The sequence below is a fragment of the Kogia breviceps genome, chromosome 4 (assembly GCF_026419965.1).
Source record: "Kogia breviceps isolate mKogBre1 chromosome 4, mKogBre1 haplotype 1, whole genome shotgun sequence".
Taxonomy (NCBI): Eukaryota; Metazoa; Chordata; class Mammalia; order Artiodactyla; family Physeteridae; genus Kogia; species Kogia breviceps.
Window position 1 is genome coordinate 171,166,566 of NC_081313.1, and position 17,395 is coordinate 171,183,960.

At 56.8% G+C, this 17,395-nt stretch overlaps 2 protein-coding genes across 5 annotated transcripts in view; one reads left to right on the forward strand and one right to left on the reverse strand.

Annotated features, from left to right (window-relative positions):
• UPF1 (UPF1 RNA helicase and ATPase) overlaps positions 1-15,098 on the forward strand; it is a 36,125-nt gene extending 21,027 nt beyond the window's left edge. The window contains exons 7-24 of one of the 4 annotated variants that reach the window (XM_059060761.2): positions 251-335; positions 519-617; positions 1,147-1,255; positions 1,430-1,589; positions 1,693-1,811; positions 2,273-2,437; positions 2,533-2,647; positions 3,260-3,403; positions 3,799-4,012; positions 7,113-7,230; positions 7,641-7,797; positions 8,013-8,155; positions 9,262-9,436; positions 9,996-10,077; positions 11,581-11,742; positions 11,877-12,094; positions 12,439-12,561; positions 13,256-15,098. In XM_059060761.2, coding sequence (XP_058916744.1) covers positions 251-335; positions 519-617; positions 1,147-1,255; positions 1,430-1,589; positions 1,693-1,811; positions 2,273-2,437; positions 2,533-2,647; positions 3,260-3,403; positions 3,799-4,012; positions 7,113-7,230; positions 7,641-7,797; positions 8,013-8,155; positions 9,262-9,436; positions 9,996-10,077; positions 11,581-11,742; positions 11,877-12,094; positions 12,439-12,558 — 2,385 coding nt within the window. In that variant the 3' untranslated portion in view covers positions 12,559-12,561; positions 13,256-15,098. Of the gene's footprint in view, positions 1-250; positions 369-518; positions 618-1,146; positions 1,256-1,429; positions 1,590-1,692; positions 1,812-2,272; positions 2,438-2,532; positions 2,648-3,259; positions 3,404-3,798; positions 4,013-7,112; positions 7,231-7,640; positions 7,798-8,012; positions 8,156-9,261; positions 9,437-9,995; positions 10,078-11,580; positions 11,743-11,876; positions 12,095-12,438 lie in introns of all 4 variants that reach the window. The other 3 variants (XM_059060759.2, XM_059060760.2, XM_067032520.1) reach the window with 3 other exon arrangements.
• A 347-nt stretch (positions 15,099-15,445) lies between these two features.
• On the reverse strand, positions 15,446-17,353 carry GDF1 (growth differentiation factor 1). Its single transcript, XM_067032521.1, has 2 exons — positions 16,939-17,353; positions 15,446-16,279 (listed from the first exon to the last, which is right to left on the reverse strand). Exons 1-2 carry the CDS (start codon positions 17,261-17,263, stop codon positions 15,492-15,494), a joined length of 1,113 nt encoding a protein of 370 aa, XP_066888622.1. The 5' UTR covers positions 17,264-17,353; the 3' UTR covers positions 15,446-15,491.
• Between the last annotated feature and the right edge of the window lie 42 nt (positions 17,354-17,395).

A 17,395-nucleotide genomic window follows, 5' to 3' on the forward strand; every position in this document is an offset into this window, starting at 1 on the left:
TTCCTTCTCTCCCTCCGCAGCCCACAGAGAAGCCGCCTCCAAGAACAGACATCATGTGGGGGTCTCCTGGTCGTCCTGTGCAGGTTTCGGGGTCCTAATGACTTCTCTCTTGGATGTGCCCTTGTTGGTGGTTCAGGCTGTCCAGTGCTGCTCGCCATAGGGCACACACCTGTGGAAACCCAGACACAAGGAGTCCAGGCCTGTGTCTGTGTCTGTAGGCTAACAGGGCTCTTATTTTTTATGTGCTCAGACTCAAGATAACATCACGGTCAGGTGGGACCTGGGCCTTAACAAGAAGAGAATCGCCTACTTCACTTTGCCCAAGACTGACTCTGGTAATGAGGATTTAGTCATAATTTGGTTAAGAGGTGATTTTAAGTTTTAAAATATTTGTGACCATAAGTAGCATAAAATTCCTAGTTTCACCCTTGTAAAGTGTCCCTTAATTTGAACTCTTCATGGTAGCGTCTGTGGCACATGTGAAAACTATAACTTTCTTGCTGTCTTTTCCCTGTAAGACATGCGGCTCATGCAAGGGGATGAGATATGCCTGCGGTACAAAGGGGACCTGGCGCCCCTATGGAAAGGGATCGGCCATGTCATCAAGGTCCCTGATAGTATCCTTTGTGTAAAGAAGGGCTGGCACAGGCACTGTCTGCCCAAGTCTCTGACGAGCTTGTCCTGAGCACAGGAGACCTGCATGGGGGTCACCACTGAGAGCAGCCTCGGGGCCTCAGGTGGAGGGAAGGGTGTGTACAGCCGTGGCTGGAATGCCCTTTCATCAGGTGTCCTCTGAGAGGGCACCGTTTATAGAAAACTGATGAAGAGATCTGCTTAGACAGAAGCCAGGGTGCTCCGAGCTGTGTGCCTGAGGGCCCTGCGGAAATTCACAATCAGGGCCTGGAACCTGCGCCCTGGGCTTGGCTACTCCATGCTGGGTGCTGGCTGCTGCCCCAGGGCTCACGAGGAGGAGGACACGGCTGGCTGCGCTGGCCCCGGACACGGTGGGCAGAATCTGTCACTGAGAACATGGGTCTCTGGCTGCGTTTGCTGTCTTTGGTGCAGAGGAGGGTCTGTCTCTTCAGGAACAGTGAGGGCTCCTCAGAAAGGCTTTTGACCAGGATGAGACTTAACTCGGCGGCATAGATTATGGCGATGAGATCGCTATTGAGCTTCGGAGCAGTGTGGGTGCACCTGTGGAGGTGACTCATAACTTCCAGGTGGATTTCGTATGGAAGTCAACCTCATTCGACAGGTATGTCTGCCTCTTTCCCAGCCTCTACTTCCCTGCATCTACTTTGCGGTCACCTGCCCTTGGCGTGGCTGCTGCCTCCGGCGTCTCCGTGCTTCTCCTCCTTATCACAGAGGGGCACGTCTGCACAGCAGCTCCTCGGTGGTGTGTGCCACTGACCTGGAGCTTTCCTTTCAGGATGCAGAGTGCGTTGAAAACCTTTGCTGTGGACGAGACCTCCGTGTCGGGCTACATCTACCACAAACTGCTCGGCCACGAGGTGGAGGATGTGATCATCAAGTGCCAGCTGCCCAAGCGCTTCACAGCACAGGGGCTCCCTGACCTCAACCATTCTCAGGTTCTCACCCGCCCTGGGGGCAGGAGGGTCCCGGACTGCAGAGCCTGCCTGGTGAGCGGCCCTCCACCGTGTCTGCACCCCTAACGGCCACTTGTATCTGAAGGTTTATGCCGTGAAGACTGTGCTGCAGAGACCACTGAGTCTGATCCAGGGCCCACCGGGCACAGGAAAGACGGTGACCTCAGCCACCATTGTCTACCACCTGGCTCGGCAAGGCAATGGGTAGGGCTCTGCACAGCCCAAGTTGGGGAGAGAGGGAGGCCCGTCTTCCAGGAGGCTTTGGGGCCCAGGGTGTCTGGCATGCTGTATCCTATGCCGTTTATATTAGATCTGGCCATTGTGGTTGCTTTTAACAAGCAAACCTGCCATTCTTTTAAAGGCCGTAGTGGGTAGATTCATCCTGTGTTTTGTTGTGCCTGCGTGCACCTTGGAGCTTTGAAAGACTTTACAGTGCAAACAGGAGGTGAGGATGGTGGACTCGGGTGTTAGCGGTGGGTTGCGTGAGTAGAGTGAAAATCAGGAAGCTCCAGACCACCTGGCTCTTAGCTCCTTCAGCATCGTGTCACTCCTGGCTTTAGTCTTAGAGCTTGAGCTGGCTCCACTGCCTATGAATCAAAACAACAGTCTTGGCTAATTAGACTTTCTCTGAGCGAGCACTGACATTCGCTCACATTGTGTTGAAGGCCCGTGCTTGTCTGTGCTCCAAGCAACATAGCCGTGGATCAGCTGACTGAGAAGATCCACCAGACTGGGCTGAAAGTCGTGCGGCTCTGTGCCAAGAGCCGAGAGGCCATCGACTCCCCGGTGTCGTTCTTGGCCCTGCACAACCAGATCAGGAACATGGACAGGTGGGTGTCAGGTAGCCGGCCTTAAGCGAGGCGTGTCTCCCCTGGGCAGGCACTGGCGGCACACACCTCCCTCTCATGTGCCCCTGTGTCTGCAGCATGCCGGAGCTCCAGAAGCTGCAGCAGCTGAAGGATGAAACCGGCGAGCTGTCGTCTGCAGACGAAAAGCGGTACCGGGCCCTGAAGCGCACTGCCGAGAGGGAGCTGCTCATGGTGAACTCAACCGCCCTGCTGCGGGGGGAACTGGCCTGGGCCTTTGGGCGTTTGTCTTGTTCACTTGGGCCAAAGGACCTGTTTGGATACGTTAAGTCCACGATGGCACCTTTAGTTAGTTTGTTCTTTTGCATTTGAGGAGAGAACTCTGATTCCCTCTTCCATATGCTTTCTCTGAGATCACACAGAGACATCTTGTTGAGGTAGATTCCACCCCCCGCCAGCCTCCCTGCTGCTGGGGTCTTGGGAACCTGGTCCGTACCCAGGGTGGGGCAGGGGGCAGGTCTGGAGCGCCGTCTCCTGCTCTTTGCTGATGAACCAACCAAAAGTGGATCTCAGCCTGAGCATGGTGTCCCTGGCTTAGCGCTGCCCCTCAGAGGCTGTCTCAAGGCACCAAGCTCTTTCTTAGGCGTGAAGCCCAACCACTTAGGATCTCGAAAGTTAGGGTCATTGCACCCTGGGCAGATGTGGTCAGGGAGGGACCACTTATTTCCATAGTTGTTGAGGAGGGTGTAGACCGGAACGGTGTCTGTGTCCCGTCCTGCCTGCTTTTGGGATCTGGGAACATTGACCGTGCCGGTGCCCTGATGCCTGGCGCACTCTCTTCCCCAGAATGCAGATGTCATCTGCTGCACGTGTGTGGGCGCCGGGGACCCGAGGCTCGCCAAGATGCAGTTCCGATCCATTTTAATCGACGAGAGCACTCAGGCCACCGAGCCAGAGTGCATGGTCCCTGTGGTCCTTGGAGCCAAGCAGGTGGGCCACAGCCCATCCATTATAGTCTTGTTTGAAAATTGGTGTGCATTCTCTCTTGTTCCAGTTCTGTGTAATTCTTAGTGCTGGGGGTTTGTTTTTAAGTGTCCTATGGTGCTGTTTGATGCCCTGCCAGGGCACAGAGGGATGCACAGCAGGCCCTTTGAGGGGGTCTTCGAAGGGTGGACTTGGCACAGAGTGCCTTTGTGTGGGTTCTGAGTGCAAGTTTGTGTGTTTCATGTATGTGGTGGGCGGTTCTCCCACCCTCAGTCCTTATCTTGCCGCTTGAATTCACATAGCTGGGTGGTTGTATGGACCCTGGCCCTCTTAGTCCCCTGAGTGGACGTCTAGGCTGTTCCATGCTTGAGCTTCTTACCTGTGTGGGCCTTTCACCACAGCTGATCCTCGTGGGCGACCACTGCCAGCTGGGCCCCGTGGTGATGTGCAAGAAGGCGGCCAAGGCCGGGCTGTCCCAGTCGCTCTTTGAGCGCCTGGTGGTGCTGGGCATCCGTCCCATCCGCCTCCAGGTCCAGTATCGGATGCATCCTGCGCTCAGTGCCTTCCCATCCAACATCTTCTATGAGGGCTCTCTTCAGAATGGTGTCACTGCAGGTAATACTCGGCCCAGAGTGGGGGGCCTGGGGAGACAATACCTCCTGTCACTTCCTTCTTAAGTGGCCTTATGTGGTGACTGCTTGTGGGTAGGGGATGCCTCAGAGAGATGCAGTGGTCAGTGGGACAGAACGTGCACTCTGGAGTGCGCTCTGGGACATTCTCTGGGTGTGGGCAAGGGGGAGCCCGTGTCCTCATAAAATTCAGAGTTACTATATGAGAATTCCCACCATTGGCGTGTCACACACAACACACACACGAGGGGGTGGCAGAGCTGACTGCCCGTCCCGCTGCTTCCTCTATCGGTGGTTCTCAAAGTCCGGGCCCTGGGGGTCTCAAAGACCTCTGCATGACCAAGGCCAGACTACTTCTGTAGTAACACTGAGACATCGTGCGTCTTTTGGCTGTGCTGACACTTGCACTAATGGCGCAGAAGCCTCAGCATGAGTCAGTGGTGCGACCAGGCTGCTGTGTGTCGTCACCACCACACACCTGTGGCAGGCACCATCCTGGGTGCACAAGCAAAGAGTACTGAGTTCACTAATCCCTGAGTGCACGTTCTTGTGATTCTGTGTGTGATGGGAGAGGACGTTCTCCTAAGAAACTTGGCAGGGGTGTGAGGTGCTTGAAGGAAGGACTCACACACTGGTTATACAGACTGGGGTATTTAGCAGGCGTTTTCCCAAAAGTGACCAAAGCGAGCCTGTGGCTTCAAGGAAAATAACTCAGAATATTCATCACCAGTGATAAAATCTGAGAATTCACACCAAAATTAGAATTTTGGAAAACCCATGTCCCCTAACATGAGCTGATCAAGTCTTCCCAATGCCGAGTGGATTTTCTGATGAGATCTTTGGTGGTGACAGATGTCAGGTGCCTCAGCCTCTGGTAGCTCTGCCTGATGGGGTGAGCAGGCACTTGCCATTCCAATGGCCAGCAAGGGTGCTCCCAAGTCACTGGGGTGTCAGAGGCCATGCAGGTGCGGGGCAGGGTAGAAAGGCCATCGTCACTGACCTGCAGGGTGACCTCCCGTCCGGCTTTCCTGTAGAATCAGGGGCAGAATTCCACAGTAGTAGGAAAGGTCATAAAACACACTTCCCTTTTCCAACCACGTGCATCTATGACCATCCTCACATGCTGCAAGGGCTCATGGGAGACTGGGAACAGGAGTAGAGTAAGCCAGATAGTGAAGTGAGTTGCGAAAATTCACTAAATAACTAAATATATATTTTAGTGGAAAATATTTATTTTTCATTAAAAAATATTTGTAAGTTAATATGTTTACTTTAAATGAATTTTAAAATATTTTAGATTTCTGGGTTTTAAAATACAATAAATATCAGTAGATGTAATCCACAAAAACAATAGCTGTTTGAACTCAACTTTCCAGAGTGTAAGGGGGTTCAGAGAGTAGCATTCATTTGAGAACCAATTAGTATCTCATTAATGCCAACAGCCCACCACGTCGGCCTTGTTTAGCTCACGTTATAGGTAAGGAGACTGAGGCCGAAAGTGTGCGTGCCTGGCGAGGGCCACACGGCTGCTGTGCAATGCAGTCTTGACACTTAGAATGCTGCTGGTCTGTTGGGTGGTGGGGCTAGAAAAGGCCTGGCCATGAGGAGCTCGTTTGTGATTCTCTGATGCAGTTGACACTTGTTGGGAAAGCCACCACGTAACCCTGATTCACACCCTCGCCCACCTTGTTCCACCTACCTCCACGGCGTCGGCTCCATAGGGCAGGGGTTGGTGGTGGTGGTTCACTGTTGAACCGTCAGTGCCCAGGACATAGCACCCCATGAGTATATTTTTTTAAACCCTCTACTGAAGTGTAAAGAAGTGCCCAGATCCTAAGTGTTCAGCTTAGTGAGTTTTCACTAAGTGAACACACCTGTGTAACTAGCACCTGCATCTAAAAGCACAACCTGACCAGCTCCTTGCAGCCTTGAAGTGACGCCTGTCCAGGGCAGTGCGGGTGCCCGCCCAGACCCACGGACTCGGGGTAGGCTGACATCAGTGGTGGCGGGAGTGTTTACACCACAGAAATAGGCCAGCACTGTAGATTAGCCCTCGCCTTACCCCCAGCAGGTGGTTAAACGTTTGCCAGCAGTGAGCGGGTCACCAAGCTTGCCAGCCACTGCCCTCGCTTGAAAGGTTGAGGCTTTGCCTCATTTTCAGCTTGACATAAAAGGGATCATACAGCGTGTTCTCATGGGTCAAGCTTCCTTCATCAGTTAGGCTATTTTCATGCAAAAGAAAACTGCAAAACAGTTTTCTTACACTAATCTGTTGATTAGGTACAACTCCAGTCAGAATTCCCAAAGGTGTGGGTGGGGTGTGTGATTTGACAAGCTGATTTTTTTAAATTGTAAGGACTAAGCACCCAAGACGAACATGAAGAGCCTGATGAAGGTGGCAGCTCGTACTAAGGAGATGTCAGGAGTTACTGTAAAGCTGCAGTCGCAGAGACACTGGGCACAGTGCCCAGGATAGAGTCCAGAGGCAGACCCATCTGTCCACAAGCCCTGGTGTGTGACAACATGGGGTCAGCTCAACAGTGTCATTCTTTTTTTTTTTTTTTACCGCACCACGCGGCATGTGGGAGCTTAGTTCCCCAACCAGGGATCAAACCTGCACCCCCTGCATTGAGGAAGTGTGAAGTCTTAACCGCTGGACCAACAGGGAAGTCCCAACAGTGTCATTCTTAAAAGCCAGTTGTAGGGCATATGAGTCCCTTAAGGTACATCATAAAGATTCTGGAAGGAAATAGAATATCTTCGTTACCCTGGGGCAGACACAGGTTTCTTAAACAGACTGCAGAAAGCACTAACCAGTGAAATCTGTTCAGCCAGTGAGCCAGCTTCATCCCAGACACGGTGCCAGGTGTTCCTGGGAGTTTCGGTCAGAGGACGTACTCAGTGGCCTGCCCCGGGCCAGCAGACCTGGGTCTTTTGCCTGGAGCCTGCAGTTTCCTGCCCCGCCGTGTGCCTGCCCAGAATGGCATGGCCTCCACTCAGCTCTCTACCTTAGCTCAGTCCAGAGTGCCTACACTTTCTTCTCTGATAGGATATTCTCTCTTTTTTTTTCTCCTCTACAATGACAGCGGATCGTGTGAAGAAGGGGTTTGACTTCCAGTGGCCCCAACCGGATAAACCAATGTTCTTCTACGTGACCCAGGGCCAAGAGGAGATTGCCAGCTCAGGCACCTCCTACCTAAACAGGTAAGCAGAGGCTCATCTGTGGCGTCTCTTGGCTTCAGTGACGGCTTGTCCAGTGACTGCTAACCTGTGGTTTTGTTTAATGTGGTGGTGAAACTTTTCCTTGTCCCCCTCATTCTTATTCTGTTCAGACACTTAAACCAACAGCCTGTTTCCAATCTCATCTTTTCAGCGTATGTTCTTATGTTGAGCAGATCCTTCATAAGCCCACACGTGAGCCTTTCTATCCCTCATGACTCCCTTGGTAAAGGATGGGCGGCCCAGCTGTGGCTGCACTGGGCAGGGCCTTCACAGGGTTGTGCTGGAGGCGGAACTGCCCCTGAGCCTCCCACAGCCTCCAGCCTTGGGCGGGGGTGGGGGGGTCTCAGGAGCCCACAGGTGGAGCCTGGGAAGTGAAAACCTGATTTTCTTAGGACGGAGGCTGCAAATGTGGAGAAGATCACCACGAAGCTGTTGAAGGCAGGCGCCAAGCCAGACCAGATCGGCATCATCACGCCCTACGAGGGCCAGCGCTCCTACCTGGTGCAGTACATGCAGTTCAGTGGCTCCCTGCACACCAAGCTCTACCAGGTGCGCACGCCCAGTCCGGTCTGCTGGCTCCTACCCCAGGCACTGACCTTTGACCACCTTGTAGCAGAGGCACAGTGAGCCGGTGGCCAGCACCTAGGGGCTCTGCAGGCTTCAGGTCCCAGGCTCATCGCTGGGATTTGATGGTGCATCTTAACACCAGGCTGAGGGGTCCTTGAAGGAAGCCTATTGGCTGACTATGACCATTGCCCCTGCAGGAGGTGGAGATCGCCAGCGTGGATGCGTTCCAGGGCCGCGAGAAGGACTTCATCATCCTCTCCTGTGTGCGGGCGAATGAGCACCAAGGCATTGGATTTTTAAACGACCCCAGGAGGCTTAATGTGGCCTTGACCAGAGCACGGTACGGAGGACTGAGTCCTGTTGGGCCTTGCTGGTGGCTCCTCTTGCATAGGAGTCCTTCTGAGGCACTGGGAGGGGTTGGCCCAAGAGGCTGCTCAGTGCCTGGTTCTCTTTCTGTTAATTCTCGTACTCCAGCTGCACCCTGGGCTGCGGCACAGGGCATGGTAGAGGGGCTTCACCAGTGCTAGCGGTCAGAAGCCTCCCAGCAGCAATTCGGAAAGAACGTCTCACTCATGAGTTGTCTTTGTTTCTGTGGCCTCAGTCTCGAAGGAAATTCCATCCCAGCAGCGGAGTGTCCCTGTCAAGTTGTTTAATCCATGAGTCTAATGTTTTAGTCCAATTTGCCTTGTTCAGTTCTGGAATATAACTTTTCTGAAATTTGAGGGACCCAGAGGGCAAGGTGGACCCCGTGTTACCCCCACGTGACACCGGACAACAGCCACCATCGTACCAGCCCCAAGCTGGGCTCACTTTCGCATGTTGGTTCCTTCCCCACTGAGGGCACCTTGGTTTTCATTTGTTTGGTGGCCAGCGGGGGCGGGGGTGGTCCCAACACAGCTTGCTGAGTGTGAGCATCCATTAGCAGCTCAGCTTGGGCCTCGAGTTACATGCCCGGCCCAACAGGGGTCCCGAAGCCGCTATGGAGCCTGCCTGGGCCACTTACGACATAGTGCCCAGGAGGCTGACTCATGGTTGCGAACAAGGAGACTCATCTCTGAGCTCATCGGCCCACAGAGGTGTTTTGACATCTGGGCTCCACGGAACTCTGCCCTCAAATAAAGCCGAGTGTAGGCTCGGCAGCTTACAGGGTGGGCTCCAGTGAGAGTCACCTCGGCTCGCAGTTACCCACCTGTCCCCAGCATTCACGGCGGGCACTGGCACAGGCAGGGCAGGCGTCTGGGCAGGGAGGTCGAGGGTGGCCCCCAAGGCTCCTGTGTGGCAAGAGGAGGGGTGCGTGGTGGGCGGGGTGCCAGGAGACCTGCCTGGGCACCTTTTACTCTGGACTTGGGTTTTGAGTTTGTTTGCTCTTGCGTTGGACCAATCTGCATAGTGCTCTGCTCACTGTGCAGCCCTAAGCACGGCACTCTTTGTGCCCACGTCTTGCAGATATGGGGTCATTATTGTGGGCAACCCAAAGGCCCTGTCCAAGCAGCCGCTCTGGAACCACCTGCTGAACTACTACAAGGAGCAGAAGGTGCTGGTGGAGGGGCCGCTGAACAACCTGCGGGAGAGCCTCATGCAGTTCAGCAAGCCCAGGAAGCTGGTCAACACCATCAACCCGGTGAGGGCTGGCCGTGAGCAGGGGGCGGGGAGGTGGGGGGAGCCTGTTGGGAACCCCGTCCTCCCCAAGCCAGTGTTCTGGGCACGTAGCAGTGAGCGATGGCAGGTGTGACTCGTGACAAGTGCGAGCTGAGGGTGCACCGAGAGTGTCAGCGTGTGAACGGGAGCCATGCATGCTGGTCTGTCCCCACAGAGCCCCCCACGCCAGGTCTCCCCGCTATTCTGAGGCCTTTCTGGCCTTGGACCTCATGGGATGCTACGTCATGGGTGGCACCTAGGGGTCAGACCCAAGCAGTTAGGGAACTTGGCAAACCCAAGGTGCTCCGGGGGCCTAGGGAGTGGATGCTGCTTGAGCTGAAGCCCAGAGACAGAAATGTTTGGCAACAAAGACCAGGTCAGGCGAGGAGGGCCAGGCAAGGCCCAAAGCACACAAGGCCCAAAGCCGGCAAGCCTCGGGGTAGTCCTCGGTGCAGCCTGGCCACCTCCCAGGCCACCAGATCTTTGGAAGTTCTTCCTCGTGTCAACATGATAAATTCCTCACTTATCTAAACCCTTTGCAGGGAGCCCGCTTCATGACAACAGCCATGTATGATGCCCGGGAGGCCATCATCCCAGGATCGGTCTATGACCGGAGCAGCCAGGGTGAGTCTCTGCAGGGGACCAGACCGGCCCCACAGTTGTTGACCGTTCCCACGCCCACAGCTTCCAGCCCTGTTACTCCTGGGGTGGCCTCCCAAGCCTTGGTCCACAGAAGCCTGCCTGACAAGAGTTTTCTCAGCTTCCCTTGTCAGAAATCAAATAATTGGTCTTTGGCCATTTCTAAAAACCAGATATTTTTAAAACAATACAGCTCAATGGACAGCGGTTTCTCAACAAATAGCTCAGCCAGTTTGCCCCTGTGCTTGCACCCCACCTTGCCTGCCCTTCACTCGCCTTCTCAGTGGGGGTGTCACACCCACTGCCTCATTTCAGGTTTCATGGCTTCCCCAAGCTTCAACTCCATCTGTCAGACCTCAGGGTTGCGCGTGCCCACTTTTCCTGTGTGAGGCTTCTGTATGTACTGAGGCTGAGCTTTACCCTGCTGCCTGGGACGACTCCTCTTGCCTGAGCCAATCTGTAGATGGTTCCCATTCATCCCCCAGATCCCTGCCACCTGAGACCCTTCCCTGCACCAGCCCCCATGGAGGGTGACTGCCTCACCCATGACTCTGTGCCACCTGCCCGAGTTTCACATTGGCCGTTTTTAAACCTCTCATGTGCTTGCCATTCACCCTGAGGGCAGGCACACCCCAGCTGCTCCTTTTCCACATTAAATTGGCAAGGCCCCTTTCCCTGCCCCAGTGTTCTCCCTGTCCCTGGACTCAGACAGGGGATCGTGTTTTTTTGTTTTTGTCTGTTTAAATATTTATTTATTTATTTATTTATTTACTTTTATTTGATTGCACTGGGTCTTGGTTGCGGCAGGTGGGCTCCTTAGTTGCAGCATGCATGTGGGATCTAGTTCCCTGACCTGGGATCGAACCTGGGCCCCCTGCACTGGGAGTGCAGAGTGTTAACCACTGCACCACCAGGGAAGTCCCAGGGATTGTGTTCTTGAAGAACAACAGATCTCTTATCGCCATATCTGACGAGTCCCTGTGTGGCTGGGGGTTTCCTGGGTCCATACTTCATCCCTGATGCCACCGTGGGTCTGACTACACCCAAGGTTGCCCTGGGGGCTTTTGCTTTCAGTGAGATCTGCTGGTCTATCAAGCTTGGGCTTTTTCTTTTGATTGGGGGGTGGCAGGGTGGCAGTGGTAGCATGTAATATGAATATAGCATTTGCCATAAAAGGGGTTTTTTTAAGAAATTAGAAATGCAGAGCGGTTTCAGTTTTTCAGATCCCCACGGGCCAGTGATTCTCAGAATCCCCTGGGAGAAAAGGTGCTGTCCCAGGCCCCAGCCTCAAGGAGGCTATTGGATGCAGGGAGGGGGAGGAGCTTGAGTTGTGAGATTCTGCATCAGTGACTTTGCTGTTAGGGACGCACCAAGAAACGCTGGGGCAGACAAAGCAGTGACAGGACCAAACAGACATTTCAGCTATGGGCAGGCAACAGACTCATCTGGATGCAGTGTGATGCCTGCCGTTCACCTTGTGTCTTGTAGGCCGGCCCTCAAACATGTACTTCCAGACCCATGACCAGATTGGCATGATCAGTGCTGGCCCCAGCCACGTGGCTGCCATGAACATTCCCATCCCCTTCAACCTGGTCATGCCGCCCATGCCGCCACCGGGGTATTTTGGACAAGCTAACGGGCCAGCCGCAGGTGAGCACCGAGTGGCATCCCATGGGGAAAAGCAGTTTGGCCTTGGAGTTTGTTCACATCCGGGCTTTCAGCAGGAGTGCTTGTCTGTGAGGCTCAGAACCTCCTTCAAGGAACCCTGGATGGCTGTCTTTCAGGCCGGGGCACCCCAAAAGGCAAGACTGGTCGTGGGGGACGCCAGAAGAACCGCTTTGGGCTTCCTGGGCCCAGCCAGACGAACCTCCCCAATAGCCAGGCCAGCCAGGATGTGGCATCACAGCCCTTCTCACAGGGCGCTCTGACCCAGGGCTACATCTCCATGAGCCAGCCCTCCCAGATGAGCCAGCCCGGCCTCTCCCAGCCTGAGCTGTCCCAGGTGAGCTCTCTGCCACTTTAACTTGAGACATCTCACACCCACAGAAAAGTCAGACCAGCCCAGGGAGCCCTCTTCACACATGCAGACCCCATGACACTCACCGCTAAAGACCTTAGCAGGGGGACTGTAGGTCTAGAACATTCCATCCACGATACTGTCCTGGGTAGCATGTCTCCAATGGTGAGGTAACCAGTGTGGGTTTCCTGCCGCTTAGGCTTGAGGATACGTTTCCGGATTATTCCCTGCGGCTGGTGATGTGCTGGATGCAGAACAGGTTCTCAAGGCTGAGAGGGTGAGTGCACATCCTTCGACTGGGTGCTCATCTCTCCAACCTTGTCTTCCAGGACAGTTACCTTGGAGATGAATTTAAGTCACAGATTGATGTGGCGCTGTCGCAAGACTCCACGTACCAGGGGGAGCGGGCGTACCAGCACGGCGGAGTGACGGGGCTGTCCCAGTATTAGAAGGCAAGCTGGCCTCTGGAGGAGGTCTACGCTGGGATCTGGACTTGTAGGAAAATTTGGGAAATGTGGGAGTCTCAAGTCCTCGAGGGGCCAGCGCATCCTGTCACCTGTCACTCTGGGCCCCTGCACCTCTGCTTAGTGTCTGGGGGATGTGAACTTCATGCACACCATCTGTGCCACGGTCCTCTCTAGAGGGAGTCTTAGAGCTGCTCCTTGTGGGCAGCCAGGAAGTGGACGCACCCCTCGCCCTGATAAGGCAGGTCATGAGGCTGGCAAGGGCCCCAGCTCCTAGGTGCACGGGTACCTCTGGGGGTGCTTCTCGGTGCCCAGGAGGGCCCTGCCTCATGGTTCTCCATCTGTAACGAGGCTGGGCAGGGCAAGCATAGGCCTGGGGCTTGCCCCTCTGCCCCTTCCTGTGTGCAGGGAAAAGTGGGATGCAGTGATGCTGGGAGAAGGGGCGCACCGCTGTCGAACAACACAGGCTCAGCAGCCTTAACTCTCGGCTGCCTTCTCTCCGGGTGGGAAGTCATTGGTCTGGGTACCCGGCCGGCCTCTGAGGTCACGTTTAACACATGAGGACGCAGGTGCCAAGTGGAGTCGGGGAGAAAGCCTTGTCCGTGCCTTCCGGGCCAGGCCCGGGAGCTGCCTCGGCTCCCACTTTCTCTGAAGCCTCTTGCCCTCCGTCCCTCCCCAACAGGTGGCAGCGGAAGAGCTAAGCTACGTGGCTTAGTCCATCAGCATCTTATTCTGGGTAATAAAAAATAAAAATAAATGGATACCTGTTTTCCACTGCTAAAACTGAAGCACCACTGTGAGCAACAGGAGAGGGAGAGGAGCCCGAGGGAGAGAGGAGCCCGAGACAGAGCGAGCGCCCACTGCTGGCAGGCGAGGAGAAGGAGAAGGGAGAGCGGGAGCTGGGGCGGCCACGGAGAACCGCTCGCCAGCGCGCCCCGCCAGCCCCGCTCGCCGAGGAGCCCAGCGCTCGCCCGCTGTGTCCACACCTGGGTCTGCGACCAGGGCGGAGGGAGGAAGACCCTCATCTCAGAGTAGCCCTTTCCTCTGTTCTTTTCTTTCTTTTTCTCTTTTATTGAAAGGGGACTACGTTTTAGCAGGAAAAACTACGCGTTTCTGTGCTGAGCAGGCTCCTTGCGGTGGCGGCCGTGCCAGGAGAGCCCCTCAGAGTGTGGGTTCTGTCCATGCCGGCTCTGATATCGCCGCGCTCACACTGCCTGTGTTCTAGGAGGGTTTTCATTACGGTGGTTTGTGTTTTTCTGTTTGTTTTTTAAAGATTCTTTCAAAGGAGTACTGAAAAATATACTTTCCTGAATTTGTCTCTCAAATCTTAGTGGTGGACCTGGGAGATGCGAGAAGCTTCCAGAAACGAAGTTTAAACATGCCAAAACAGCTCAAGATTAGGATCAACACCTGTGACGGGAGGAGGATTTTTTTTTTTTTTTTTTTTTTCTTTTCAGTTTTAGCTTCCAGCAGCTTCTTCCTGTACGTCAGGGCGGTGAGGGAGCACGGTCCCGGGCCAGGCAGGTGACTCCGTGGTCTCTGCTGGACTTCGAGAAGCAAAGCGCTTCCCGTGTGCCGTGGACTAGGCCCCGCAGGAGGGGCCTCGGGCAGGACTTCGTGAGGCCAGAGGGCAGGAAGGTGGCTGTTCCCTGGCCAGTGGCTCCTTCCCCAGGGTCCTTCCTGAGGATTTGGTGGAAAGCACCAGCCAGGAGGGTCTGTCCCCGTCCCCAGGGAGGCTCCCACCGTCCCTGTGGCCAGTTAGGCTCACTGAATGCCCCATCCCCTCTTGTTCCCCACCCTACCTGACTAGTTTGGAGCCCTTCTACCTGTGGGCACAGTTTTGATGAGGTGGGGTCATTTTAACTTTGGCGGGGAAAGGGAATACGTTTATGAAATAAGTTGGTTCTGTGCCGAAGGGCTTGAAGGAGTTGTCACATCACGTGGTACAAGGGGCCTCTGCCTGGGTCTGGGTTGCAACTTGCATTTATTGTTGCTGGTGGAGTCACCCCCAGCTCTTCGCACACCGTGATGGGATTAGCCTCCCTGGCGGGACCTAGTTGGGGACTGTCTAACCCTAACCCTGCCAGGCCCTATCCAGGCCCTGATGACCCTGACCCCCAGCATCCCCCTCCCCATGTGCCTTATCCCAAAGCCTCCAGATTCTAGCCGGTACATGGGAGAGATGGGGGACACACAGGCCACCTTCCTTCTGGCAAGGCCTCTTATTTATTACCATTGCTGTAGTGCTTTTGGTTCCCACTTCTTTTGGTAGCTGCATAGAGTTTGGATAGGTTTTTGCTATGACCCCTTGTGCACCGTCCCCATGGGTGACACACCCACCCACCCTGTTCTGTTCCTTGGAATGCTTTGCCTCTGCTTTGTGCTGTTTGCTTTTTTCTCCACCTTAGCAGCAGTTGCTATCAGTCCCCCAAATCAAGAAGCATCTGTACCAAGGCAATGTAACTTTTTGATTTTCGGTCAATTTGTTTTAACTTCTTTTGTCACCAATAAAATCTTAATAAACAGCTCTGCATTCACACTGGGGCTGGATAACTACAGGGGGTGGCAGAGCACTTGGTTTGGGGTTCTGCCTGTTTGGGGATGGGGGAAAACGGAATTAAGGAGAAACGGCAAAGCTGAGATGGGCCGAACCTGTGCAGCAGGGACGGGAGTGGGGGAAGCTGGGCCTACGCAGGGTCAGCTCCTGGAGCCCGTGTACATTAGATGTTGGGCCCCCTAGAGATGGGTTCTGGGAAGGCTGGGCCGGCAGCGTCACTGTAGGACCCCCATCCACCATCCTGGTGGTCGATGGTGATGGACATAGCTGCTTCCCTCCCCACTCCCAGGTGACAAGACCCGAGGAGACAGCAGAGCGGACCACGCAGTGTTTATTGTTGCCCTCTCCCGCCCGCCCCCGGTCAGCGGCAGCCACACTCATCCACCACCATGTCTTCGTAGTGCCGCAGTACCACGTTGTCGCTGTTGTCGAAGAAGAGCACGGAGATGGGCGACAGGCGCGCGGGCACACAGCAGGGCAGGCCGGCGGCGGCGCTAGGGGCGGCCGCGTGCATGAGCGCGCGCAGCACCGCGTGGTTGAGCGCGGGCGTCCCGCCGGGTTCGGACAGCGCGGCGGGCAGCCCGCACTTGCCCTGGCAGTAGTTGGCCAGGAAGCCGCGTGGCGCGATGACCCAGCGGTGCCAGCCCACCTCGCGGAAGCTCACGTAGAGCCGCCGCGCGCGACACGCGCCCCCGGGGCCGCCGCCCACTGCGGGCTCGGCCTCGCGCCGCGGCCGGGCCAGGGGGTGGCACAGACGCGGGTCGAGGGTCACCAGCAGCAGCGAGGCCTCGGCCAGGCTCGCGCAGGCGGCGGGGGCCCGGGGACGCATCGTCAGCGTCAGGCGGAGGCGGCGCGGCGCCGAGGCGTTGCGGGCCCAGGCGGCGCCCAGCAGCTCGGCGCGCACCGGCATTCCCAGGGCGGGCACCGACTGGCGGAGCACCACCTGTCCGGGGCCCGCGCCCGCCGGCGTCACGCTCAGTTCCCAGCCGCCCGCCGTCCCCGCCGTCGCCTCTGCAGCCGCGAAGCGCAGCTCCAGGCGGGCCTGGCTCGGGCGCTCGGCTGGCTCCACGGCCGACAGGTCGAAGACGACGGTCCACTCAGGGCACTGTCCCGCAGCTGAGGCTGGCTTCGGGGGCCGGGCGGCCGCGCCTGGGGAGGAAGGGAGAGGGCTCGGCTGGCGCTGGGTCCCCACTCGGTGCCGACCGGCCTGCGAAGGGGTCTCGGTTGGGGACAGCGGGGGAAGGTGAGCGACCGGAGCTGGGGGGCGCACCATCTGTTAGAAGGCGTCAAATGGTGTGAAGCGGCGGTGGGTGAGGGAGATGGAGTGGGGGCAGGGCATCAATTGCAAGAAAGAGGCCCCGACCAGTGTAGGGCGGCCAGCCCGCCGTTGGGGACATAGGCGGGGGTGGGGAGGTGGGGGGGGGAATGAGCGAACGCATGGGGCCAGTGGGGAAGCGATGCTAGGGCGGGTGGCATCTGCAGGAAGGCATCAAGTGGTGTGAAGCGGCAGAAGGGGTGGGATGGAGTGGGGGGCAGGGCTTCAGCTGTAAGCAAGGGGCCCTGCTCTGTGCAAGGGAGCCTGGCCTTCGGACCACTCCCCAACCCCATCCCCTGTCCCAGCAGGTGTCCACGCGGAGGATCTGAGGGAGTTCAGAGGCCCAGGTTGCTTGCGGGCTGGACGGGGCGGGTGGGGACCCTCAGGGCACTCCGGCCTTCCTCACGCGCTGCTGGAGGCTCGTGGCAGGCTCGGGGCGCCCAGCGGGGTATCGGCCTCCCAGACCCACGCCCCCAGCGCAGACTCCACTCACCGCGGTCCGGGACGTGGCGCACGATGTTTCCGGCGACCCCCAGCTCCTCCACGTGGCAAGGCCGCAGGGTAGCCCCCAGGGGCGTCCTCCGAGGGCCCGCCCTGGCCTCCTGGTGGTCCCGGCGGCGGAACAGGCGCCACATGACAGGGGGTACGGGCCGGGACTTGGGGGCGCCCCGGGGCACGTCGGGAAACCCGAGAGCCTGGAGCAGGGCGGCGGCGGGGCCTGGGGGCGCGGGGGCGCGGGCCGGGGGTGACGAGGGCAGCAGCATGGCCAGTAGGAGAAGAAGGACGCGGCGGCCCGGACGCCGGCACAGCGGTGGCATCTTCGTCACAGGAGGCGGCCGGGCGAATGCTCAGGGTCGGCTGGGCTCCGGGACCTGCGGGCTGGGGGCGGGACCGGGGTCCCTGAAGAGACCTGGGCCAGGTCAGGGTCTCGGGGGGCGTGGCCGCGACCC